This window comes from Mytilinidion resinicola (genome assembly GCF_010093595.1).
Source record: "Mytilinidion resinicola strain CBS 304.34 unplaced genomic scaffold BDZ99scaffold_13, whole genome shotgun sequence".
NCBI lineage: Eukaryota > Fungi > Ascomycota > Dothideomycetes > Mytilinidiales > Mytilinidiaceae > Mytilinidion > Mytilinidion resinicola.
Window position 1 is genome coordinate 1416688 of NW_022985449.1, and position 24193 is coordinate 1440880.

Consider the following 24193-nt stretch of genomic DNA (forward strand, 5'->3'; position numbering starts at 1 on the left):
TTGCCGATCACGGGATGACGCTTTGTCGTGTTTCTTAGGGCTGCCTAGACTTCCATTTCACGCGTTTCCAATACACCAAGAGCCGGGATGGATGCGTTTATTTCCAGAAAGAGGAAAAGATTATCTGACGATCGAGAGTATGTGTCGACTGCTCCAAAATCCTGTCAGACGGACCCAGCGGCCGACGATGAGCCTACAGACTTCAAATTGGCGGTGCTAGCGTCGCTTCATCCTTACTGTGACGAAGACACGCTCCTCGAAGCTTTGTTGCTGTCAGAAGGCTCAGTCAATCTCGCATCGCAAGCACTCAAGCACAGTAGTACGGCAATTTCTCCACGGAAGAAAATCGCCACTGGGATCGGATATCAATCATCGCTATCAGCATTTACCACAAGCAAGGAAACACAATCCGGATCATCGGGGAGCACAAAGAAGGTTCTGACCAAGAAGGGTCAAACCTTGCATCTGTATGCGCCAGAAGATATCGAGACGCATACACCGTGCTCGATTATTCACAATTTCCTCCCTTCCCATGAAGCCGATGCGCTACTGCTCGAGCTATTAGAGGAAGCCCCTACATTTCAAAGAGAGACATTCCAGTTGTTTGGCAACACAGTACAGAGTCCTCATACGATGTGTTTCTATGCGAATTCATGGGACGAGGCAGAGGTGCAGAAGACAGAGTATGTTTACAATGGAAATTACATCAAGGTGCGTCATGTTCTGAATGCTGTTATTCAATGAAGTCCTGAGGTTCAATAGGATATTCGGCAAACACTACCAGAAATGCGGAAAGTTGGCTCGAAAGTGCAGGCTGCCGTCAATGAGGAGATACAGAGACGGATCAAGACATACTACGCTGAGGCTAAGAAGCTGAAGTTCCAATCCCCACGTCCATGGGTGCCGAATGCTGCTTTTGTGAACTGCTATGACGGTGGAGCGGAGAGGTTCGTAACCATGTTTCGTTTTGGATTATATAAAAGTTGACAACCGGGATAGCGTAGGATACCACTCAGATCAACTGACGTACCTGGGCCCACGGGCGGTCATTGGGAGCCTCAGTCTCGGTGTGGCGCGAGAATTCCGGGTGCGAAAAGTCGTCTCTCGCGACAGCAGTGGAGAGAAGGGGGATGTCTCTCGAGCCGACACAGAAGGGCAGGTTTCGATCCATCTGCCGCACAATTCGCTTCTCGTGATGCATGCAGAAATGCAGGAAGAATGGAAGCACTCGATCGCGCCAGCTCAGGCTATCGACCCACATCCAATTGCGAAGAGCAAGAGAATCAACATCACCTATCGATGCTACAAGGAAAGCCTGCATCCACGGCTCACGCCGAAGTGCAAATGCGGGGTGCCGACAGTGCTTCGATGCGTGCAGAAGCGAACGGAGAACCGTGGTAGATATATGTGGATGTGTCATACCAACTATACGCCTGGTAAAGAAGGGTAAGTAGTGACACTCTATTATTTGCCACAAGCAGAGTTTAACCAAAAGTAGGTGCTCCTTTTTCCAATGGGCAGAATTTGATGACGATGGAGAGCCGCCGTGGGCCGGGGATCCCATGAAGGAAAACAAGGACAGTATTAAGGAGCAATCAATCTGATACCCGAGGCACTGCCGAGTGACTTTCGCCGGCATTAACCAAGGTGCTATCATAACGGTAGATGAAATATACGCTGTACCACGGTTCCTTGTGACGACGACCTTTTCACTGCCGGGGCCCTAGGGAAATCTTTCTCAATGTGCACAATGATTCAACACTGTTTGAAGGGCTTCGATACCTTTTGGGAAGTTTGCAAGAGGTTCACATCAATCATTTTGGACAATGTGCAGGCTCGTCGAGCTACCCCAGACGGCGTCACGACGCAACGTTCGAGCCTGAGGTTTGCACCGCCAGCCGTCCCTTTCCAAAGCAAACAAGGCGGTGTGGCCGTACGAACTCGGGTTTGGAGATGAGTCCCTGAGGCACGGGCAATGAAGGGCGCCAAGCACGCGGTTGTATCAGCCTTCTCAGATCAACCCGTGCAATCTGAGTGCGGGATTCTGCCGGCTGGATCGGATGACGGATGACGGATGACGGCGTTCGATCTGTGAGGCGCAGCAGGCCGTTGGAGTCGGACACGGGAGGTCGTGGAGAGGGGACTCCTGACGGCGACACGCCTGAGATGAGGGACAACACGGCTGGCGAATTGAAAATAGCAGCCGCTTAACCTTGCACGCGCGCCTCGCCGGCGCCATGGACTTGCGCACAGGACTGCGCCGAATCAGCGCCCTGAGGTACCTTGGCCCGAGTGTTGTTCTACGCTTGTTTCGCCGTAGTCCGAACACAGTCGCTGCAGGAACACGGCTCCATGCGACAGGGCTGTGGACGTCTCATTTCCTCGTTCTCGCTGCCTCGCGCGGCCGTCTCTCCTCCACCTCACTGTCGCTCAATCCACCGAAACTCTCGATAATTCCCTTCTCTCGCGGCCCGGCTGTCGTTCGTCCTTCGTTTATCGACCGTAGCCGTCGCATCCACTCTTTTCACCAAACCAACATTCGTTTCACCCTCATTCCGACCTGTCGCGTGAAGCCTGACCCGGAACCCTCCTTACTCCTTGCGCCCGTCCACCATAGTCCAGAACGCCCTTGCCGAGAAGCCCATCGATATAATATCCTTACGAAGCCGCGCGATCGTCAATTGTTCTTCGAGCCTCGAAATACTGGCCACGTGCTACCGTAGTGAAGGTGAAGGTGCGACAATAGAAACAACTGGATGACGCCACACCCCGGACAATACCACCTCGAAAACAACAACAAGTCGTAGTACATAAAGACCCCGTTTTGAGTGCGCTCAGCCCGCCGTTACGCAATCATGCCTCACCACCATCGCCGTGCACGTGCGGCGAAGCGAGAGGTGGAGGCTGTGGAGAATCGCGACCTCGGCGACGAACTCCTAAGTGATGCCCACAAAATTGCAGATGGTATCAAGACGATATTCCAAGTGGTCACCGCAACATTGCCAAACACTTATACGGGAAAAGTTACCTACATTCCGGTCACCAAAACGGCCTTCGGAGTCCCCATTCAAGCTAGCTCATCGAAGGACGCACCTGCACCCAGTAGCGAACAACCCAAGGCGACCTCTGCGAAGGCCCAGAGCACTGCGGCAGCTGAAACTTCTGCAGCAGCTGTTCATTCGAGTGAAAAACACTCCTCCGAAGATGATAGCTCGTCAACAGCCACGGCAAAGGCAAAGTCCTCTGCATCTGTAAAGACAACCGACATAGCGGCAGCTACAACCTCAGTTGATAAGTTGGTCGCTGCGTCGTCGACTCTGTCCGCTACTGTCGCTGCTGCGACCTCTGCGTCTCCGACCGCCATTGCATCTTCGTCCCAGGGCATGTCCGGAGGAGCCAAGGCAGGCCTTGCTTTGGGCATTCTCGTTGTCATTGCTGCTATTCTTGCTTGCATTCTTCTCTTCTACCGCAAGAAGAAGCGAGCTATGGAGCATCAGAAGATGGACGATGAAAAGGCCAGCATGCACAATGCTCCCGCACCCGCTGCCAGCATCAGAACCGCACGAACCTTGTCGACTGCACCACGTCTGAGCCTTCGACCAGTAACTCAGTTCTCTCCCAACCTGGCAGGCAATCGCAAGAGTGCAGGGAATACCCTAGACATGGCCGCCGCTGCTGCCCTTTCAGCCAACTCCAACAACGCTTCCCGCGACTTCTTATCTCCATCTCTTCAGCCATCCAGTGCCTGGGAGCGACGAGGTGCTGCAAGTGCCGCCAGCGATCCTTCGAATCCTTTCGGTATCCATGCAGAGACTGTCGAGAATCCATCCCCAAGTAGTCCTGTATCTGCGATTTCGGACGCTCCAGAGCACCTTGCCCCAGTTGCTGCGGCTGCTGCCGTTCCCGTTGCTGCCCCTGTAGTGCGAAAGCAAGTCCCACAGCCCGCTCCCGTCGAGTTGGATGTGGCTCGTGCTACTCCCGTTGAATTGGAAGCGTCCCGTCCTACTCCCAGCCCGACCTGGACTGAGGATATCCCTGCCTCCCCCGGTCCTGCTCCCACTGGCCCCCCACCAATTGCGGCTGCTGCTGGAGGACCTGTTTCTACCCCACCTGCTAACAATGTCCATCGTGTTCAATTAGATTTCAAGCCATCCATGCAGGATGAGCTTGAGCTGCGCGCTGGTCAATTGGTTCGCATGCTGCACGAATACGATGACGGCTGGGTAAGACAATCTTGACAACGATCCCATACACACGACAGAACTAACTCGTATTGCAGGCTCTTTGTACTCGTCTTGACAAATCTCAACAAGGTGTCGTCCCTCGCACGTGTCTCTCTAAACACCCGGTGAAGCCTCGTACCGGCCCTCCCCGCCAAGGTCCACCGCAAGGTGGCAGGATGCGTGGCCCTCCTCCGATGGGCCCCGGCTTCCCCCAACCACGACCGCTCACTCCCAGCGGCCGTAACTCTCCTGCTTTTGGTGGTCAGCCTCGCTCTATGTCGCCAGCTATGTCGCCAGCCGGCGGACGCAACTCGCCAGGTCCCTTCTCTGGCCCACCGATGTCTCCAGCAGGTAGCCGCAAGTCGCCAGGCCCCTTCGCTGGCCCACCGATGTCTCCAGCGGGTGGCCGCAACTCACCAAACCCTTATGGGCCACCGCCAGGTGCACGTGGTCGTTCGAACAGCAACGCTCCCTACGCTGGTCACCCACGCTCCATGTCTCCCGGCCCCTATGGCGGCGGACCTCAGGCTCCCATCCCAGTTCCGGGTGGACGCCGCCGTTCCAACTCAGCTAGCCAAGTTAGGGCACGTCGCGATTCACCCCCTGGGCCCAGTCCTATGAACCCAAATCCTCTAGGCGGTCCTTTACCTGCGAGTAAGCCAGTCCCCGGGATGGCTCTATGACCATGAGCCTCGCTGCTCTTTGATCCACGCAACCTTCCAATTCTTGCAAAGATGAATGAGCGAAGCGACATGGTGCATTGCTTTATGAGAGATGGTTATGCATTTTTTATGTATCTGCGTTGAACTCGAAATCTCCGGAAGTTGGATTTGAAAGGAAGATTTGATCCAGCAACAAAATTATCCGGTCTTCCTTTACACTCCACTTCTTATGTTCTTTGCGTTGCCCTACCGGCCTAAGGTTTTCTAACTTCTATTTCATATTTACGTCCTTAATCTCTTCGATCTTCAGATCATATCTCTATCCGCTGATTATAAGCTCCAAATATCGAACGCAATGAAAGCTCGCGCGGATTTAGATGTCTGACCTGGCGCTGGACATCACTGCCGTAAGAGGCGTATTGATGTATCGTCATTCGACTTGCTTCATCTTTTTGCATTTTTATTGGCCGGGCCTACTTGCCTTTCTGAAGCCTATCCTTTCCCTAGAGCTCTTAGAAGGGTTCTCTCGTGGCGGTTCAAACCTATTTGTTTTATTTTCGTCTATACCCCGGCCCCCTACCTTTCTTCAATACCGTTCCAATGTGGATACGTGTGGCGAATGCTTTAGACGTGCTTAATGTTTGAAAGCAATGCATTGGATTTTCCTGGGTGATTGGGAGTTCGAGGTCGAGATCCAGGTGATTGGATACCAGATTGGAGGCAGATGAGCAACGATGCAAGCGGCGAGAGTAGATAGGTAGTCAATCGAGTGTTTGTTTTATGAGTTGGTGTTTTATAGCTAGTGACTGATTCAAGAGGATATCTAGTCGACATAGCGCGAGTCATGAGTTCTGTATCTGTGGGGGAGCGGGGTATCGCTGGCCGTGAATCATGCATATGCCGCAGCTTTTCCTGTCCTCTGCAGGTCTATCACATACAACTTGCAGGTACAGAACTCACCACTAGTGTGAGCATGTCACTATTGCGACACGTTGGTGTCCGTCTAGCGCCTAGGGAGTGGCCGAAGGTTTTGAAACAAGGTCTAGCCGACAATGCAACACTGCGTTTCCATTGTCAACCACCACTTAAGAACATCGCAGAGGACTCTCGCGACGTCTCATTTGGGACACTGTGGAACCATGTAGGAGCTACTGTACGAATATGTGCGTCGGAAATCTTATTCCCCGCCATTAATGTCACCCGTCCACCCTCTTTCCCGGCTGAGCTTTCCCGCGTCGACCGCATATAATCGCCAGTAGCCAACCTAACGCGTGCGAAAAGTCCAAACAATCCAAATTCGTGTCAATTGAACTCGTCAAATTCACACCTGTCCTTCTAAGCTATATCCGAAGTCCAATTAACAGCATGGGGTCCCTCCACCCAACCAAGAAGACAATGAAGGCGCAACAGTGAGCACATCCACCTCTCCTACAAAACCTCCATCCTATCTACCTTTCGTCTCGGCAAAACCACCCATCCACGCCTTCAGAACCCCAAACTAACATACCCAACCCCCAGATACGACGCGCGCGACAACGCGCTCCACCTCAACGAAATCCCCATCCCTTCGCCCCGCGCGCACGAACTCCTCGTCAAAGTCGCCTGCGCCTCGCTCTGCCACTCGGACGTCATGCTCTTCGAGCCCAACGACCAAGGCCTGATCCTGGGCAGCAACCCGTGCGTGACCATCGGGCACGAGGGCTCCGGCTTCGTCGTGGCGTCCGGCTCCGCCGACCTGGGCTTCAAAGCCGGCGACAAGGTCGGCTTCCTGTGCGCGGTCGACTGCTGCTTCGACTGCTACGCGTGCCGGAACGTGCACAACAGCTGGTGCGTGACGGGGAACACGAAGATGCAGGGGTTCACGGTGGACGGGTACTTTCAGGAGTATGTGTGTGTGGATGCGCGCGCGGCGATGGTGCTGCCGGAGGGGCTGGATGTGTATAAGGCGGCGCCGCTGTTTTGTGCGGGGGTTACGGCGTTTCATGGGGTCGAGGATTGTCATCTGGAGGAGGGGAAGTGGATGGCGGTGGTGGGGTGTGGGGGGTTGGGGCATCTGGGGATTATGTATGCGAAGTGAGTGCGGCTTTTCTATCTTTTTGGGCGTCGTGGGCGGAGATTAGGAGGGGAGAGAATCTGCGTGTGGTGTTTGGAGATTGAACTGACGACGGGTAGGGCAATGGGCCTCAAAGTCATCGGCCTCGACATCGCGCCTCAGGCCCTCGACGCCGCGAAAGAATCAGGCGCCGATCACGTCTTCAATACCATGACGGACAAGGACTGGCAGAAGAAGATTATCGAGTTGACCGACGGTGGTGTGGATGCGGCTGTGAACTTCACGGCTTCGAAGAAATCGTACGATGACGCGCCGGCTATCATCCGCCCTGGGTCTGGAATCCTGATGGTGGTTGGAATCCCACAGAAGCCTATTGAACTGAATGCGTTGGATATTGCGTTAGGCAGGTATCGGGTGCTAGGGAGTAACAATGGGAGTAAGTGATCTGAGGTAAGAGAATCGGTGGGTTGTGGCTAATCTCGCCATAGCATGCTATAATATGCGGTCGTGTATTGAGTTCAGCGCCAAACACAACATCAATGCACATCTAACACACTACAAGCTGGAGGAGGTGCCGAAGATGATTGAGCTGATGGTAAGTTTGGTTTAGAGTGTTGCCACTTTGATAGGGCTTCGCTAACAATATTCGCAGAACTCGCATAAAGCCCAAGGGAGGATGGGCGTTAGGTTTGACTAGATTAATTAGTTTAGCACAATGGACATCCAAATACTCTCTAGGTTCTTCACCAACACCGGCTTCATACACGTCTTGGAACCTCCGCTGTAGTAGCAGTCGGAGGCATACTCTTCCTAAAATAACGACCAAGAGCATTATCCCTTTCGGCACTTATCCAAGCGAAAGGTCCACGCTGCGTAGTTGCTTTTCCATCCTCTTGCCTCAGCTCCCAAATTAGGCGAACGTCAATAGCCTTGCCAAAGACCGGCGAGGCACCCCCACTCCCAAATCTTGTCGCCTGGTTGTAAGTTATAACGGAACCAACCGCGTAGAAGGAAGTTGATACACGCGGAGGGTGTACGCCGCGTCCCCCCTTTTATTGCGTATCCACAGCTTCTACATCGGGCTTCATATCAAACGGACATTTCTAGGCTTAAGAAAGGATGCTAAGGCGCCCCCGTTTCCAAAATCTATCATCCGGTTGCAAGTTCCTACGGAATCAACCGTGTAGAATACGATTTTGCAGACGCGGAGGGGTACGCGGCGTCCCCCTTTCCCTAACTATCCACAGCTCCTAAATCAGGCTCTATATTAGACGGACGTTTCTAGGCCTAGAAATAACGCTAAGGCACCCTCACTTTTATATTCGGTTACCTGGTTGCAAGTTGTAACGGAACTAACCGGGTAGATGAAAGTTTAATAGACGCGAAGGGGATACGCAGCGTACCCCTTTTTTCTGCATATCCACAGCTTTTGAATTGGAGCCTGGACTAAATCACCGTTTCCAGGCCTATAAAAGATGCGGAGGCATTCTCTCTTCCGACCTCTTTTATCTAGTCACAAGTTCTAACGGATTCAACCGCGGGAACCGGATTTTAGCAGACGCAGAGGGAGCACGCGGCGTACCTCTTTTAACTGCGTATCTAGGGCCTTCAAATTAGGTACTATATTAAACGGACATTTCCAGGCCTAGAAAAGAGTGCTAAGGCACCCAGGCTTCCTAGCTCTGTCGCCTGGTTGCAAGTTTCTACAGAACTAACCGCGTAAGACGCAGTTTTGCAGACACGGAGGGCCCTCAGCGTAGTCGCTTCATACTACTTTTTTAAGGCCTTGAAATTTAGTCTATATTCTCTAGATTGCTCTTAGACATAAGGGTAATTAATAAGGTGCTCCCGCTTCTAAAGTTCGTCGCTTAGTTACAAGTTGTAACGGATTTAACCGTAGGAGACGGAATTTGGTAGACGTGGAGGGGGACGCGGTGTAGTTCCTTTTCGTTTCTCAAACCGCAGCGTGCAAATCGACGCTACACTTTAGAGTTACTTGTGGACTTAAGAGAGATTGCTGAGGTACCCCCGCCTCTTTTATCTGTTAAGCAGTTACAAATTTTAACGGATTGAACCGTGTGAAGCAACATTTCATGGACGTGGAGGGTCCGCGGAGTAGTTGCTTCCTACTATTTCTCCACGCCCTCGAAATCGGGCCACCGTCCTGAAGCTAAGCAAAAGTAGTCAAGGCACTTCCGCCGTGTCGTGACAATAACTGGTTACTTCTTTTCACAAAATTGACCGTGTGAAAGAGGATTTGGTAGACGCAGAGGGCACGCAGAGGGCACGCGGAGTAGTTGCTTCTTACTACTTTTCTATACCTTCAAAATCGAGTCAACGTGCTTAAAGTAAGTAAAAGAAGCTAAAACACCTCCGCCGCCTTGTACTAACGATCGGTTACTTCTTTTTACATAATCAACCGCGCAAGATAAAATTTAGTAGGCGCGGAGGGTACGTAGAGATGCTTCCGCAACCTTGCTTGGAACTTGTAAGCATGGACCCGATTCAGGAGGTATGTATGCAGGCTTAAGGAATATGTTGTGGGCACGTTGAGGGGTACGCTGCATGTTGTCAAATATGGAGGTATGCGGTTGGTTCTGTGACAACTTGTAACTAGATAAGCGAAAGCTTAACAGAGGGGCTTCAGCGGGTGTTTCCAAGAGGTAGTTTCGACGAGCTGATTTAGAGGCTGTGGTAAAAGGATGGGAAGTAGCCATGTTAGGTATACGCAGAGGTGTGCGTGGCGTCTATGAACTATTTAGCTACGCGGTCCCTTCTGTAAGAACTTGTAACTAGAGGAGCGAAAGCTTAGTGGAGGAACTTCAGCGGGTATCCTGAAGGGGTACTTTCGACGAGCTGATTTAGGGGCCGCGGCAAAAGGATAAAAAGCAGCCACGTTGGATGCACGCAGAGGTATACGCCGCGACTCAGGTTGCAGCACTACAACCTAGGATCAACAACTCATATGCCAGAAAGCTACTCTCCGAACATCAGCTGTAGAGAACCCAGCTGAAATCTCAGCTGTAGAGAACCGAGCTGAAGCCTCAGCTGTGCAGGGCTCATCTGAACTTACTAGCGCGCCACCCTGGGGGTGGCCCCCTTCCTTCCCCTAGTATATATACAACTAGCTAGACGTCTATAGAAATCAGAGTTCACATCAATTTAACCTGAGTCCGCGTCTATAAAAGATTGAGCTACGCGGTTGGTTCTGTAAGAACTTGTAACTGGATGAGCCAGAGCTTAACGCAGGGGCTTCAGCGGGTTTTCTTGAGGGATAGTTTCAAGCTGATTTAGAAGCCGCAGAAAGGGGATGAAAAGCGACCACGTTAGGTGCACGCAGAGGGGCACTCGGCGTCTGTCAACTTAAGTTTTATGGGGTTAGATACATGTAATCTTACAACTACACGACCGCAAGCCAGTTGGAAGGGCTCCGGTAGGCTTCCTTAGAGCCCGAGAACCTTTCCGATTTAACCGCTGTAGTCATAGGGTAAGAAGCTACTAGGTTGGGAGTAGATATCGTTACAAGAGTAGCTACAATGGGAGGACCGTTTATCGTCGAAAAAGCGGCTGTTAACGAAGGAGTGGCCGTTGAACGGAGAAGACGTGTTGGTTGCTTGGCGTCGGTGGACGGCGGCTCGGACTTTCGAAATGAGAGGGGGTGGCGTAGGGCTGGTATGAGGCACATCGCAGTGAAGAGTATGGAGATCCCCATCTGCTCGGACGTGGCAAAACATAGCTAAGTGCGTCTGTCTGTGCTGGTTGACTCGCGTGAGCCAGTATGTAAGGATGGGAGGCGTGGCAGGGTAGCAGGGGAAGGTTTAGGTAATGGAATCAGAAAAACACGACGTTGGAAACTAAATGACGATTGGTAGTGGAGTTTGAGTGGAGAACGGCAACATAGGGCACGTCAAACACATGACTTGTGCAATCATATGGTTGAACGAGATAGCCAGTCGATTAGATCTCTTTATCCGAAATGCTAAGATAAATATGATCTTGAAAATGCTCGTACTTATGCTCCTAAGGGTATCTTCTCTTCTCTAAAATATGTATGATGTGTTGCTAATTCGCTTGCGCTGTCCTCCCTTCGCATCGATCTATATGCTTCTTCATGCAAAAAGAAAATCGAAAATCGCTGAAAGGACCAGCTGAAAGATGAACTCCCGAAATGCCGTTCGTATGGTATAACGCTAATGAGAATGCAAAATGCCGCCAATGTCTAGATGTAGATTGAGTCAGGTTGGTATCGATGCTGCTCAAGCGTAATCGCGGAGTATTTCTTCTGGGTCCTCGGCTGGAAGCATGTCTAGGAGGTCTTTCGTGCGTGGGCCGGTGTACTTGCTATCAGAATGTTAACATCTCCTCCGGCGCGAATGGGAAAAGTCGTGCACTTACTCTTTTGCCCCCATAAACCACCACGACATGCTAAATAGCGCAATGAAAGTAGCAACGCAGACGGCGTAGTTCATGTTGGCAGCCGTAACTGGGTGGATGGTGGGGAGGAATAGAATTATACTGATGAAGATAACCCATGAGACTGCGATCGCGTTGATGGGCTTGCTCCATTTCCCCAGACTATATGGACCTTCGATGAACTGGACTCTGTTCTCGTAGACCCGGTGAGCAATTATGACGGCAATGTAGCTAAGATCTAGTGCAGGGGCCGTGATGTTGAAAATGGAGACGATGGTCAATGTGCTGCCGATGCCAATCAGGGTAAGGCAGCTACAGAAGAGGACGACAAGCCAAACAGCATTGACGGGCGTATGCGTATGGCGGCTGACCTTGCTCCAGAACCTAACTATCGATTAGCATCACGGCTTAGCTCGAAAGGGGTGTACTAGGGTCCGTACCCTGAGAATGGAATCGCCTCATCGCGAGCAAAGGCATATGCCATCCTTGCGTTTGCGAGCATGGCGGAGCAACCGGTGAAGAACTGGACTAGGATGACGAAAGACCACATCACGGTGCCTCCGGTCCGACCTCCTGCATTGAGGAAGATCTGTGCAACTGGCAACCCCGTTGGTGAACTCATGATTCCTTCGAAATCTGACATGCAGAAGCAGAAGGTCACGGTCAACATCCAGCCGACGACTCCAGACACGAGGACTGCCGCCCTAATCGCCACAGGGCCGCGAATTGCTGCATCGTGGGTTTCCTCCGACATACTGAAGGGGTGTTATGTCAGACTTGCTTACTTGCATGAACAGGGGTAGGAACTCACTGTGTTGTCCCATCATAGTCCGTCATCGTCCATGCAACCGACAAAAATCTAACAAGGTTAGTGGTTTATTCATCGGTGAGAGACGTCCAGTAATTACCCTAGGAGGAAAGAAAAGCCTTTGCTGCCCCAGCCTGTACCATCGTCGACCTCCGTGAATACCCACTTAGCACTCTGCTTTTCGGGCGTCAAGACCAAGAGAGCGATACAGATGCTGATCGAAGCAATGACTTCAGGGGCCGTTAGAAGCAAGTAAGAAAGGGCTAGAAGAAGAGACTGACCATTGATTGGAGCAAACCATATGACAATCCTGTGCAACCATCTGGTGGTTAGCGAGCAGATGACGCCAAATACGCATAGGATCAAGATGGTGAGTAGTACGGTTTGCAAGGCGGTCCTGCGAAGTAATGTGAGATCGTGAAGACCTGATAGGGGGACGTGACTCATACGGTGTGAAGGAATACGTTCCATCCACGTAAGACGAATTCATGACGGCGGCTGCAAGAATCATCTGCGAGACGGTATATGCCACACTGGCCACACCTGCCGCCTGACCGAGCAAGTTGCACCACCCGATAACCCAGGCCCAGATGGCTACGTGCTCTGGCGGCACGACGTGTTTGGTGACAAAGTACATGCCACCCGCAGTGGGATACGCGGATACCAACTCAGCCACTGTGAATATCAGTACTGAGAAGATGAATTCAGAAGGACAAGGGACACGTACCCGAGCTAGCTATGCACATGGCCATAACGCTCCCAATGAACCATGCCCATACTGCGGTTGCTGGTCCTCCGGCATTGATAGGGCTGCCGAACGTAGCAGGTACTGAACCTAGCACGCCTAGAATGGATATGGCATAGGAGACCGTAGACCATTTGTTGAACTCTCGTCTGAGCTCCTAAGAGCGTGTCAACTGCTGAAGGATCTAGCGCGGGAAGCATAGGTCACGAACCTGCTTGTAGCCTATCCGCGCAAGCAGACGTTCGTCGTCGTCTTGAATCGTCGCCATCTGCCGTGGGCCTGGCTGCAGAGAAGTAGCTTCGGCTTCTTTTTGCGATGATTTAGAGTCGGTATGGGCCAATGGCGGCGATTGAGCCGCAGAACCCGGCTGCTTCTCCGAGATGGAAGGCTGGAGGGGTTGACTATTTGCCATTGCAACGGTTACCAACCGGTCATGGAGACGAAGTGCCTATGTGAATTGAATGGTGCCCGCAGACGGCAGGAGGGAAAGCGGGAAGAGTGTACAGAGAGGTACAAAGGTAGGAAGGTGGGATGATGGACTCGAGGGAGGGGTGAGAGATGAAAGGAAGGGCAAGGATTGCAACACGGCGTCATACGGGAGACATACTTCTATATATCTTGCCAATCGGCGAGGGGTCGGTGTAGCAGGGCGCGCCGACGAGACGAGCAGCAGGACGGACCTTGCTGGCAGCCAACATGCCGTTACTTCGTGCCCGTAGCTGCTTAGCTCGGTCAGGGCATCCAGGCTCCGCGCTCGCTGCCAGGGATAGGCACACGTGCCGAAGGAGGCTGGAGCTGCACAGGAGGGTTACTGCTGAGTGGTCGACGAGCGGTACGAGGATTGGCGGTGGGTGACGGATGAATGGGGGGTGGGGGCGGCTCGATTGGGACAGGTCTTCGTGCAGGCCTCGCGGGCCCGTCGCGGGATCTGTACGACGGCGACGATGATCGCAGAGGGTGGCCCGCTGGACGATGCCTCTGCTGTGCAGCCACGAGGCCGGGCAAGGGCATCAATCAACCGTCGCGAGCGCAGCCGGCGCGGGCACGTTGCGTGTCAAATGGCCGAGCAGGACCTGGTTGGCGGGACCACGGTGCCGGGAGCAACAAGTGAGGACGGGCCAGGAAAGGTGCTCCCGGAGTGCTGTTCACGGCGAGCGTCTAGGCGCTATGTAGATATCTGAGCCGGGCGCAAGGCCGAAGCCGTTCGTGTAGTTTTGAAACCACCAGCGGGAGGAGCAACGCTAGAACTCGCCTTGAAACTGACCCGTGCGGCCCCCGCCTCGCCAAATGCGCACTTCAATTTCTCTCTCTTGCGGACGTTGCTGGTCTCCTGAATCGGCAGCCGTGACCAATGCTGCGTCGTCTTGTGCCGATGGTCGCGGCTATGAATCGTGAACGACCCCGGGCCAACGCGACTCATCACCACGGTGACACTGTCGTGCGGCGCCAACTCCCTGTCGTCGACGAATGTCGTCTTTCTGGCGGTGAGGCCCGGCTCTAATTGGTGCCATTGTCGCCGAGCAGTGCCGAGCGTGAGTTATCGTCGTCGGAGGCCAAGGTACAAGGCGTTACGATATACCATCGGCTTATCAAAAGAATCCCACGGCCCCGAGTACCACTTCCTCCAACGGGACATGGGGACATCTGCAGCGTGGCATGATAGGGCGCCGTTATCCTGCACGACACCTTGCGCCCGATGTGGTGCAGCGCCTACTCAATATCCACCTCAGATAGCACTTCATCATTCCTCAGCGTAGCAGCGTCGCAGTCTTGTGCGGAACGTCAAGTCTTCAATGACGCGGCAGCAGCTTGCACCATTCGCCTTCGGCATTTGCACTGACATGGTGCTGGTAGTGCTGATAGATTCGTGGGGTTCCAAGTCGCAAAAGCAGCAGCATAGCGGGCTCTTTTGAAGCTTCTCCCTTTCTGCATCCACCTGCATGGAGACGGGAACGACGGGTGGAAGCGGACCACTCCGAGGCTAGCCTCCTGTGCTGGCCACTTGGTCATTTTCCACCTTTCCTTTTCAACACGCAATGTGGTAAAATTTTGTCTCCTCTCCGTGCCACGTCATGAACATGACTACTCTTTCCTGGGCCAAGGCGCCATGGATTTGGAACGAAATAATGCCGAATTCAGTCCCGAGGTAGCGGTCTGCCATCCATCGAGGCGGCGCGCCTGGATGCAATTGTCCGTATGACTTGTTGCAGCGCGGGGCGAAGGATGCAAGATAGATCCGACAGTATGGTACGCCGGTTCGCTTGAAGACTTGCCATCCATCTTTGCTGGGACGGCGTTTGATGCCGACGTCTCATTCCATCTTTGCCGGGAGGGCTGACCGTCCACGGCGCATCCCAGAGACACAAGGCGGCGGTGATGCATCCATCAATACTCTGGCATCTATCTCCTCCCACCTGCACTGTCTTGGCTGGATGGACAGTCGGTTAGAAGGCTGTCTGAACTAATGGAGAAAAAGAAAGGTATCGGGCGAGGCTACTGCGACCCGAATCGAAAGCCGTATAGTCGTCGATCCCGAAGGATTGCATGCTGCAGAAGCCTGCATCTGCATCTTCTTGACAACCTTCGATGCAGGAATCCCGGTGACACAACAGCGAGTCTCCATGGTGCCCGCAAACGCCATGTTTGATAAAGTGACGCCACGTTCTTGACAGCTGTCGCACAACAGCATCTTCCTTGTACTGCCGTCTCTGTTAACGAGCATGTTCTTCAAGGAATCTACAGGTGGAACCAATCAAATCTCCATCCAGATTAAGCCACGGGTATGCTTGTTTTCCACCAAGAGGTAATCCAGCCAACAGTTAAGAACGAACCTGGAAGCATGCCGCTGAATCATCACAAATACCCACCTGGGCAACTGAGTATCGCCAGACTGGGAAACCGAGGCCGCCCACTTGAAGCACCATGATATCTCACAAATACCGAAAAAGCAAAAGGTCGAAGTCCACAGGTAGGTAGGAGTATCTCCGACCCGATCCCGACTAATCGGGCCGGCCGTCGATCAGCCTTACGACCCGATCCCCGCTAGTCAATCAGCCTTGTCCCAGAGCTTGGGGACCAACAACACTCCAACACCGCCGCCATCCTCCTCCCACTATACCGCAGCATTACGGGCAGTTACCGCCAAAACATCAACGACGTCGACATCGACGTCGTGCCACCCGCCCCTCTCCAGGTTTCCCAAGTCCGCATCAACAGACCAATGAACAAGACTCAACCCCAATTGCAAGCTTGTGAGAAAGTACCTCCTAGTAGGGAAGTGACGATAGAACCGTCGGAATCCACTCCGCCCCGTGACCCCATCCGCACCTGCAACTTGCTTTCTGCAAGCTGCGAGTTTGAAGCACATCATAACCATTCCATGCATCACACCGCCTTGTTCATGCATGCAACAGTGCAGCCATCCCATCACAGCGCGCGGGGAACGCCCGGATGCACCGATCCGCAGCGACAAGGCGACGAACCAGCGCGTGCAGTGCTCCAGGCTCCCCTCACAATCGAAGACGCAATCGCTCGTCGAGCGTCGTCTGCAGCTCCTCTCTGCCGTGATCAACGCGGGTGGGTTGAGCGAATGGCAGGCGGACCGGAGGCTATTGTATGGTCATGTAAGTGCGTTGGCCGGATCCAGAATGCAAGAAACGTTCGTAGGTGGGATGAGAAAACTGATCTGTCACATTTAACCTGCCAAAAGTCTCCGCTTTCCTCGAGTGCTTGCGTTCGTACTGACTGTCCCTCCGCTCGCCTCACATGCTGCCGTCACACTACCCTCATCCGCTTGCCTCACTCATACCGCTGGCACCCCTAGCCTCAACTCATGCACGCCGCACCCGCAATCGCCCCCCCCCCCTCCCCTCTCTACGCCCTGCTCGAGTAGCCAGAGATGATGCTGATGTGATGCTCGGTTCCCCAGCACAATCTCCTTCTCCTCTCCCCACTCTTGCCCACCCATCCACTCTTGCTTCAACTTCACGTCTCGCCAGCCGCTCTCAACACGTGCGTCAATGGGTTAGCTCTGCGTTGCTCACGAGCCGCTATGGATCGATGGTCTATCTCTGTTTTTCTCACGTCTCGCGTCCACAACCCTACCCATACGCAGCCCTCACAACACAATAGTTCGATGGCCTATCTCTGTTTCGCTCACGTCTCGTGTTCGTGGCTCTACCCGTATCACATCTTCTACCTTCACCGTTAATCTTCGTCAAACCAGACAAAACAAGAAAGAATTATCCACTTTGCGTCGACCTCACGTACCACAGCACCAGATCATTTTCCTCAGACCTTGTATTAACGGCTCTACCTATCCGCAGCCCTTCTGCCTCCACCGATCATCCATCTTTCGTGAACAAGAAAAAGACTAGGGGGGAATCAATTAAGCAAAAAAGAAAAAAGGGCAAGTTACACAGCATCAAAATCGCCTCCTTCATCACCCGTCCATGTCCAACGCCGGTGAGAAGAGAGAGCCTTTTCTCCACAGCCATCCGGAGTCGTCCATCATCATCCTCGCCATAACCTACCTCCCCAACCATGCTCGGCGACTAACCAGCCACCCCCCAGCCCAACCTAAAACGGACTATTAACAATCTCATTCCGCCCCAAATAACTCCCCCTCGCCCCACTCCTCCGCGGCGTGCCCACCCTTGCCGGACTCGCAATACTCTCCCGCGTCGGCCGCTGCAGCGCGCGCTTCGCCACCATATTCACCTCATTCGGCAGCGCCACAATCAGATTCTTATCACTGCCAAACTTGAAATTATCCGCCTTGACCTCCTCGCTATACCGCTTAATGCTGTACGGATCCTTGCGGTTCGCGAGCACCTTCTTCAGGCTCCACGTGACAATAAACGGGCCGGTCGCCGTGATGATGGTGGTTTCCTTATCGGCGAGGCCCGTGTTGAAGTGCGCCGTCGTGAAGGCGATGGGCTGCTTCGTCTCGTGCTGGAACTGCGCGACGTGGCTGGGCGTCAGGCCGAGGCGGCGGGGTTGCGGCTTGTCGTCCTTCGCGAAGGCTTTCTCGAAGCCGAGCTTGCCGGCGTTCTTGCCGTCCTTTTGGAGGGCGTCGATGAGCAGGAGGTAGGTGCGCGTCGTGGCGAGCACCCAGCGCCCGTCGGCGGACACGTCCATGCCGATGATGGGGTCGCCGAGCGCGGGGATGAGGGTTTTGGCGTTGATGCCCAGGCGGTCGAAGAGGCGGATGTCGCCTTTGTTGGAGGCGACGGCGATGTGGCCCTTTTCGGTCGTGGCGGCGGCGGAGAAGTCGTTCTTGCTGACGTATGTCTTGAGGTCGGTGTTGACGAGCTTGTTGCCGGCGAGGCGGGGGTCGATGCGGTAGAGGGCGTTGCCTGAGAGGCCGAGGAAGGTCTGCTCGCCGGTCATTTGGGCGAATTTCTGCAGTTTGTTAGTCGACAGATCTAAGACGGGAAGATCGTTTGAGACTTACCTTCTCTGGAGCGAAGGTCCTGACAGTGATGTCGTCGTGAACTTTCCATTCGTCCACCACCTTTCCGTACTCTAAGTCCATACGGTAGAGCGAGTTGGGATCATCCGTGTTCTGCAGAATCATATTTGTATCCTCAGCATGCAGCATGACCTTGTTCGGACTAAACAGCTTGCCCTTAGGCGTCTGAACTTTAGAGATGTTGGTCGAGAACTCCAGATGATTGTCCGGAGTATGCTTGAAGACCCCGATCTTGGATCCTCGGACAACGAAGGACCGATCATGCTTGTAGCCCACAGCGAGCTGAGAGTTGACATTGCCATCCTCATCGCGGGTGACAACATCGTCTTCGGACTCATCACTGTCGTAATGCTCGCTGCGCTTCCCATCATCTGCACCTTCATAGTCCTCCTCCTCTTCCTCTTCTTCATCTGGAGCGTCTTCCATCGTGAGATCGTTGAAGGCATCAAGCACGTACTGCTGATCAGTCTCCTTGGCTTTCGCCCACTTGATCTGATTGAGATGCTCCCACAGCGCCTGCATGGTCCCAGACTGGAAGTTTTCCAAGCCTTTTTCAGTCGGAAACTTCAAGAGCCAAGAGTAAGCGGAGCCATCCTCCAAGTAGTGATTGAAGATGAAGGACTGGTATTCGAAGTTGAAAACGGGGTTGATCTCAGGAATGATAGGCTGTCCGAGCCATTCTCGGTCCTTGCCAGTGATCTGAAGCCAATATTCCCAATTGCCCACTTCCAAGACTCTCGCATGGACTTCGGGGTCCTGCTTTATGAAAGTTCCAGAGGGAAAGTCGAAGAGGTGTAGCTCCGCAACGTCGTCAGCCAACACCTCGCGGCTTTCAGGCAGAGCTGCAGATGGAGGTGCGACTGTCGGTCCCTCTTCCTGCACGGGCTCTTTGCCCTTGCCGACGACCTTCTTAGACATCTTCTCCTTGGTGGTATTCGGGAACAAGGCCGTAGCGTCAGGAGTAGGCGGGAGGACTGGAGATCTAGACACCGGGCTGGCAAGCGGGCTAGCTTCTGGAATTGGCTCTTCGTCGTAGGAAAGGTCCTCTAGATCCTGTTCACTGGCGCGCTCGTGGCTCCGACGGAACTTCCTCTCGTACTGGCACTGGAGAGCCACGCGCTCGAACAGTGCCGCAGTCTCTGGCTGGACAGCGGAGTCGCACACAAACTCCCACAGATCACCGTAGTCGCCGCTCAAGTCGCGCCACGCAAAGACCTTCTCCCCCGTTTGGCGGATGTCGGTCCGGAACTGGAGGCTTGGGTCGAGCAGGAAGGTCTTCTCGTCCTTTTCCCCGCCGAGACCCTCAACAGCAGCGTCGTCGCCGTCTTCCTCCGCGAGAAGCTCTTCCTCGCCTTCCTCGTATGCGCGCTGTATCACGAGCTGGTATTGGAACTCCTGGCCAGTGCGGCGGATCGAGGCTGCCGCGTCCTTGAAGATGAGCTCGGAGTAGCCCTTGACGGAGAGAGGTCGGACGAGGTAGAGCTGGCCCTGGGGGATCTCGATAATGGATTCCTTTGATGCGTCGCCGAAGAGGAACTTGCTAACTGGAGTGTTGTGTCAGTGGAGGCGCAGTAAATGAAAGGAAGGGGTTCCAAACAATGGGTTGGCGGGGGTAGACATACCGTTCCTGAGCATGAACATGGTGATAAAGACGTTCAGCTAGAACTCGGGCGGTCCGAGGTGAGGTGGTGGCAGGGTGTCTGAGACTTTGAAGGGCCCCACGGGTATTTGGCGCTGGCGGGCGGGTAGGCAGGGCAAATCGCGAGCTGGTGAATGCATTATTATGACGCTGCCCGCTTACGCCACAGCAGGTGGGCAGGCAGCACAAGTGGCTTTTTCAGCGTGTCCACTACAGTGCAAGCAATCCAGACCAAACCCGACCCAAACATAGATGCCAGTACCCAAGTTTGTAACCGTGGAAAGGTCTTCAGGGACAATTGAGAGTATCCAGAAGACTAGCAATATGTTCTAAATTCAAGTTACAAGAGTCAGCTTTACCGCTGTGCAATATTTCACTGACTTCGTGATACATTTTCTGAAGTCGCGATTTCGAGCTAAAGTTAGACAGTATATGCGGGCACCGCTTACTTCCAAGATTCTCCCAGGCAACGGGCTCGTGCAGCGCGGCCCGTGATCAGACAAGTTGATTTCCTCAGGGAAACCTGGCAAACAATCGAGACATAAATTTGCCACTGTTCGCGGATGCAACTGCTTGGAGCGGCTCAAGTAGCGCTGAAGAAAGCATAATGCTGAGAGATTATGGTAGCCCCAATCTTTAGTGTTTGAGAGCCTCCATCGTATTTACATTTCTGAAATCACGTTAAAGCATCTCAAACAGTGACGGCTCAGCATGCAGACTCATGAGGAGGCCCTGTAGTATTTTGTGTGATTACTGCTGGATTGCTACTCGTCCGCTACTGCACTGGCTCTGCCAGTTGCCGCCCGCTACCAACCTCTAACAAGTGTTACACACGCTAATCCACCTGCACCATTCCGCGGCACCCTGCATTAAAACAAATCCAGAAGCTCCTGGTTGCTCTTTGGTCCCGCCGGACTACCCAGCTGCTGATTCGCGGGCGGAGGCTGGCTGGAGCCTCCAAGATTTAAGCCTCCAAACCCGTTCAGTATGTCGTCGTTCGTCATCTGCGCCGTCATGCTGGGGTTGTTGTCCCCGAATAGACCCATTAAGTCGTCCATGTTGTTCGCTGGCGCATTGGATGCCGGGGATGCAACTCTCTGCGGTGTACCAGCGAGACCCTCCAAACCTGAGGATCCCGGCGGTGGCTTTGTTTGCATTGATGCAGGCGCCGAGCCATCGAAATCGAAGTCGAGGAGATTCTCTGCGTTCTGCGGAGCTGTCCCTCCTGAGACAGCTGCAGCAGCGGCGGCTGCCGCGATCGGGTTTTCTCGAGCCTCTTGTTGTTGCTCCCTGTGAAGGTAAGTAAAGTATTACGGAGGTTGGGAAACGGCAAAACATACTCAATTGCAGCCTTTTGCATAGCTTCTGCTCCGAATCGGCCCTGTCCGAGGAATGTCTCTGGTGGCTTGTGATACACTGACGCTAGCGTTGAAAGTTCTGTGAGAAGTTGCTCGAGGAGAGGCGCCGGTAGTGATTGGATTGTGGATGTGATTGGAGGCTTGTCAGACAGGACGATGTTCTGAGCAATCATTAGTACTATTATTCATGAGGGAGACAATAAGGCATACCTTTGCAATTTGTGGGTCACTGGATAGCAGTCTCCAGTATACGTATGCTCGGTCTCTGATATCGGGGTTGTCGTTTTCCGCGGTGGCCGCCTGCAAAACCTTTTGTACTAGACCTTGCGATTGGTCCGGTTTTTTGAGAAACAGTTTGACCACAGCCGTCAAAATCTGTAGTTGTGTCTGACGTGCAGGTTAGCTTCCGCCAATTTCAAGACATAGGATCGAACCAACCTGTGTGAACTCCTCGCTAAACCCATCAACGAATCCAGAAAGGATATCGCCGGCATTGTTGATCTTGTCCGCATACTCTCCAACGATCCAAATGAGAGCACCTCGAGCATTCGGCTCGTCGAGCTCATCAATGCATTGGCAAAGCGTGGGAATGATACCTTCATATCCAGGGTATCTCCGGAATATATCCTTGATGACCACGATGGCTTCTTGCACAACGTAGTTGACCTTGGTATTAATGAGATCAAGGAGAGTGTTAACACACTTCTCGCTCGCACTCTCAATCTTGATAGCCACCTGACCGATTGCCTTGACTGCACGCCTGACAAAGTCCATATCAACCTCCATAGCGTACTCCTTCAGTTCTGCCAAGAGCTGGTCGACGTTCTTGTCGTTTGCAATCCTAACCATGATCTCTAGCTTTTCGAGCTTCAAATAGGGAGGGTCGTTATATTTGCAGAAAAAGACTCGCATTTCCTTGCTGAGAACATCCGGTTGCTTCTGCAGTATTAGGTCGATGTTTCGCAGGGCAACGTACTGGACCTCAGGTGCAGATGAGACCAAGGTAACTGGGGGTGTTAGCGCCGGTTATTACAAGCATTGGCATCTATACATACCTAGAGGAGGGGCCATTTTCTTAAGGTAGGATTTGGCAAGTTCAGGACCAACATGTCGCATGTGGAGGAACACAACTTTGACGGCTGCGAGCACCACACTTGGATTGACGTGTTGAAATTGCGGGGACACCCTTTCGCAAATGTGTTCTGCCTCCTTTGTGTCTATTGCCTTGTAGTCCGCGAGAGTTGTGAGTAAGGTGACCCGTCCCCATTCCGTGCACTCATTGAGAGCCATGAGCATCTTCTTTAACGTGGCTGCATTTATAGCGAATGCCTTCGTCTCTGGTGCTGACTCTTGAATTTCCACCAACGCAGTTACGGAGTTCGCTACCACCATGGGGTTAGGATCGCCAATCATTTCTTGTAAAGACTCCAGGAATCCGTTCTCCAGGCACATCGAGGGGTTGAGGTCGAAGAGTTTCGCAACACATAGGGCAGCGGTTTTCCGAACGTAAGGAGATTCGTCCCGTAGAGTCTTTCTTAGAGGTTCCTCCATGTAGTCCACCATTTTGTCAACCCGAATGCAACCCATTGTCCGTATTGCCAACGCGCGCACCAGAGGATTGGGGTCTTCGGAGTCTTGAACGAAAGTGTTTACCGCGAGAATGCAGAGGTCGGGATGTGATTTGGCGTAATTCCTGACCAATGTTGTTAGATCCAGGTGCGAGTATGCGCCGGGGACAGACCTACATCAAGTATAGATAGACTAGTTTTTTCTGGTCCAGATCAGATGTTGCTATATTCTTGAGGACATCTGGAAACAACGCGGACACGTCTTTGCCCAACGTCATAGACATGATCGTCTTCTGGATAGCCTCTTTCCTATGAGAGATTTAGCAGATAGCTTCAAACATTTGTAGTTCCGCGCAGACGAACCTTTCGTATGCATATTGAGACCTGGAGCCATGATCAGTACGGCGCATAATAGACTAACATGCTACGGATGCTCTTACACCAGACCTGCCCTCAGCTCGAATGTCTCCCCTTTCCTAGGTACCGCGAAGGCGCCTCTTATCCTGTTGACCGCCATCTCTACCCTTCAGCTGCAGAGGTGACGACCGCAGGCGCCGCCCTCATGTAATTCGAGATTTGTTAGGTGGTGATCGCTAGCTCGCGGAGGGGTGTGCGCGGGGGCGACGGGGCTGAGAACTCGTTTTGGGGAGGTTTAGCGGGAGGTTTCGACTTCGAACAGGGTGCAAGCGGTGGGTTGAAGGCGTTGTGGTGATGCTGATCAGATTTGAGGTCGCGGAAGTGGTGGCCTTGTCGTGAATGGCGGGAAGTCCCCGATGGCGATTGGCGAGGCTCGAACCTCTCGTCCACGCCATCCGCAAACAACGTCAATATTCTGGGAGTGCCAGTAGGCAAGCGCTTCGTAGAAGCTACAGAGAATGGTTTGTCTCTTTTCAAATGGCTATATTACTTGGCTCAGCTCAATATCATCGCAGCCTTCTAATCTCCCCAATCTCCGGAGGCTGTTCGTAGAGGCACGAACTGACGCTGAAGAGACTGCCTACTCAAGAAACGCGGTACTGATCCATCTATGCAAGTATACATTCAGAATACATCTAATATGGGTTGTAGTTCTACAATCTAGTTCTTTTCATGTCCTCAGTTGCAGTCTTTAGTCTTGCGGCCCAACGCATGACTGAGAAACGGATTGCAGGCTGAGGACAGCTATCGGCTTTATTTCAAAAGTTTATTTCCAGAGGATGTACGCCAGGATAGCATTATCATTCACTGTGCCGGGAGGCATAGGCGTAGAAA

General features: G+C 53.1%; 8 protein-coding genes across 8 annotated transcripts; 5 read left to right on the plus strand and 3 right to left on the minus strand.

Annotated features, from left to right (window-relative positions):
* Window positions 1–84: 84 nt before the first annotated feature.
* Window positions 85–1997, plus strand: BDZ99DRAFT_464963 (uncharacterized protein; the record flags this gene model as incomplete). The annotated part of the gene is made up of 4 exons (XM_033720442.1): window positions 85–711; window positions 763–947; window positions 1000–1446; window positions 1499–1997. The coding sequence occupies 4 exons, from the start codon at window positions 88–90 to the stop codon at window positions 1602–1604; spliced, it is 1362 nt and encodes a 453-aa protein (XP_033575035.1). The 3' UTR covers window positions 1605–1997.
* An 858-nt stretch (window positions 1998–2855) lies between these two features.
* BDZ99DRAFT_489576 (uncharacterized protein) lies at window positions 2856–4906 on the plus strand (the record flags this gene model as incomplete). The annotated part of the gene is made up of 2 exons (XM_033722993.1): window positions 2856–4223; window positions 4280–4906. The coding sequence occupies 2 exons, from the start codon at window positions 2856–2858 to the stop codon at window positions 4904–4906; spliced, it is 1995 nt and encodes a 664-aa protein (XP_033575036.1).
* Window positions 4907–6115: 1209 nt separating this feature from the next.
* On the plus strand, window positions 6116–7672 carry BDZ99DRAFT_447229 (GroES-like protein). The gene is made up of 5 exons (XM_033717999.1): window positions 6116–6294; window positions 6404–6958; window positions 7058–7374; window positions 7427–7533; window positions 7591–7672. The coding sequence occupies exons 1-5, from the start codon at window positions 6251–6253 to the stop codon at window positions 7633–7635; spliced, it is 1068 nt and encodes a 355-aa protein (XP_033575037.1). The 5' UTR covers window positions 6116–6250; the 3' UTR covers window positions 7636–7672.
* Window positions 7673–10850: 3178 nt separating this feature from the next.
* On the minus strand, window positions 10851–13172 carry BDZ99DRAFT_420873 (amino acid permease, variant; the record flags this gene model as incomplete). The annotated part of the gene is made up of 9 exons (XM_033716936.1): window positions 10851–11279; window positions 11334–11735; window positions 11792–12106; window positions 12163–12210; window positions 12260–12389; window positions 12441–12556; window positions 12609–12834; window positions 12887–13061; window positions 13116–13172. The coding sequence occupies 9 exons, from the start codon at window positions 13170–13172 to the stop codon at window positions 11195–11197; spliced, it is 1554 nt and encodes a 517-aa protein (XP_033575038.1). The 3' UTR covers window positions 10851–11194.
* A 2654-nt stretch (window positions 13173–15826) lies between these two features.
* On the plus strand, window positions 15827–17035 carry BDZ99DRAFT_478574 (uncharacterized protein; the record flags this gene model as incomplete). Its single annotated transcript, XM_033722178.1, has 3 exons — window positions 15827–15872; window positions 15970–16527; window positions 16797–17035. 3 exons carry the CDS (start codon window positions 15827–15829, stop codon window positions 17033–17035), a joined length of 843 nt encoding a protein of 280 aa, XP_033575039.1.
* On the minus strand, window positions 17009–20144 carry BDZ99DRAFT_510133 (VID27-domain-containing protein). Its single transcript, XM_033724451.1, has 3 exons — window positions 20000–20144; window positions 18360–19921; window positions 17009–18307 (listed from the first exon to the last, which is right to left on the minus strand). The coding sequence occupies exons 1-3, from the start codon at window positions 20016–20018 to the stop codon at window positions 17483–17485; spliced, it is 2406 nt and encodes an 801-aa protein (XP_033575040.1). The 5' UTR covers window positions 20019–20144; the 3' UTR covers window positions 17009–17482.
* A 481-nt stretch (window positions 20145–20625) lies between these two features.
* Window positions 20626–23650, minus strand: BDZ99DRAFT_420879 (Adaptor protein complex beta subunit). The gene is made up of 8 exons (XM_033716937.1): window positions 23383–23650; window positions 23306–23326; window positions 23120–23251; window positions 22430–23067; window positions 21813–22381; window positions 21585–21761; window positions 21357–21535; window positions 20626–21306 (listed from the first exon to the last, which is right to left on the minus strand). Exons 1-8 carry the CDS (start codon window positions 23457–23459, stop codon window positions 20886–20888), a joined length of 2214 nt encoding a protein of 737 aa, XP_033575041.1. The 5' UTR covers window positions 23460–23650; the 3' UTR covers window positions 20626–20885.
* A 167-nt stretch (window positions 23651–23817) lies between these two features.
* BDZ99DRAFT_392132 (uncharacterized protein) lies at window positions 23818–24097 on the plus strand (the record flags this gene model as incomplete). The annotated part of the gene is made up of 2 exons (XM_033715769.1): window positions 23818–23955; window positions 24011–24097. The coding sequence occupies 2 exons, from the start codon at window positions 23818–23820 to the stop codon at window positions 24095–24097; spliced, it is 225 nt and encodes a 74-aa protein (XP_033575042.1).
* Window positions 24098–24193: the final 96 nt, after the last annotated feature.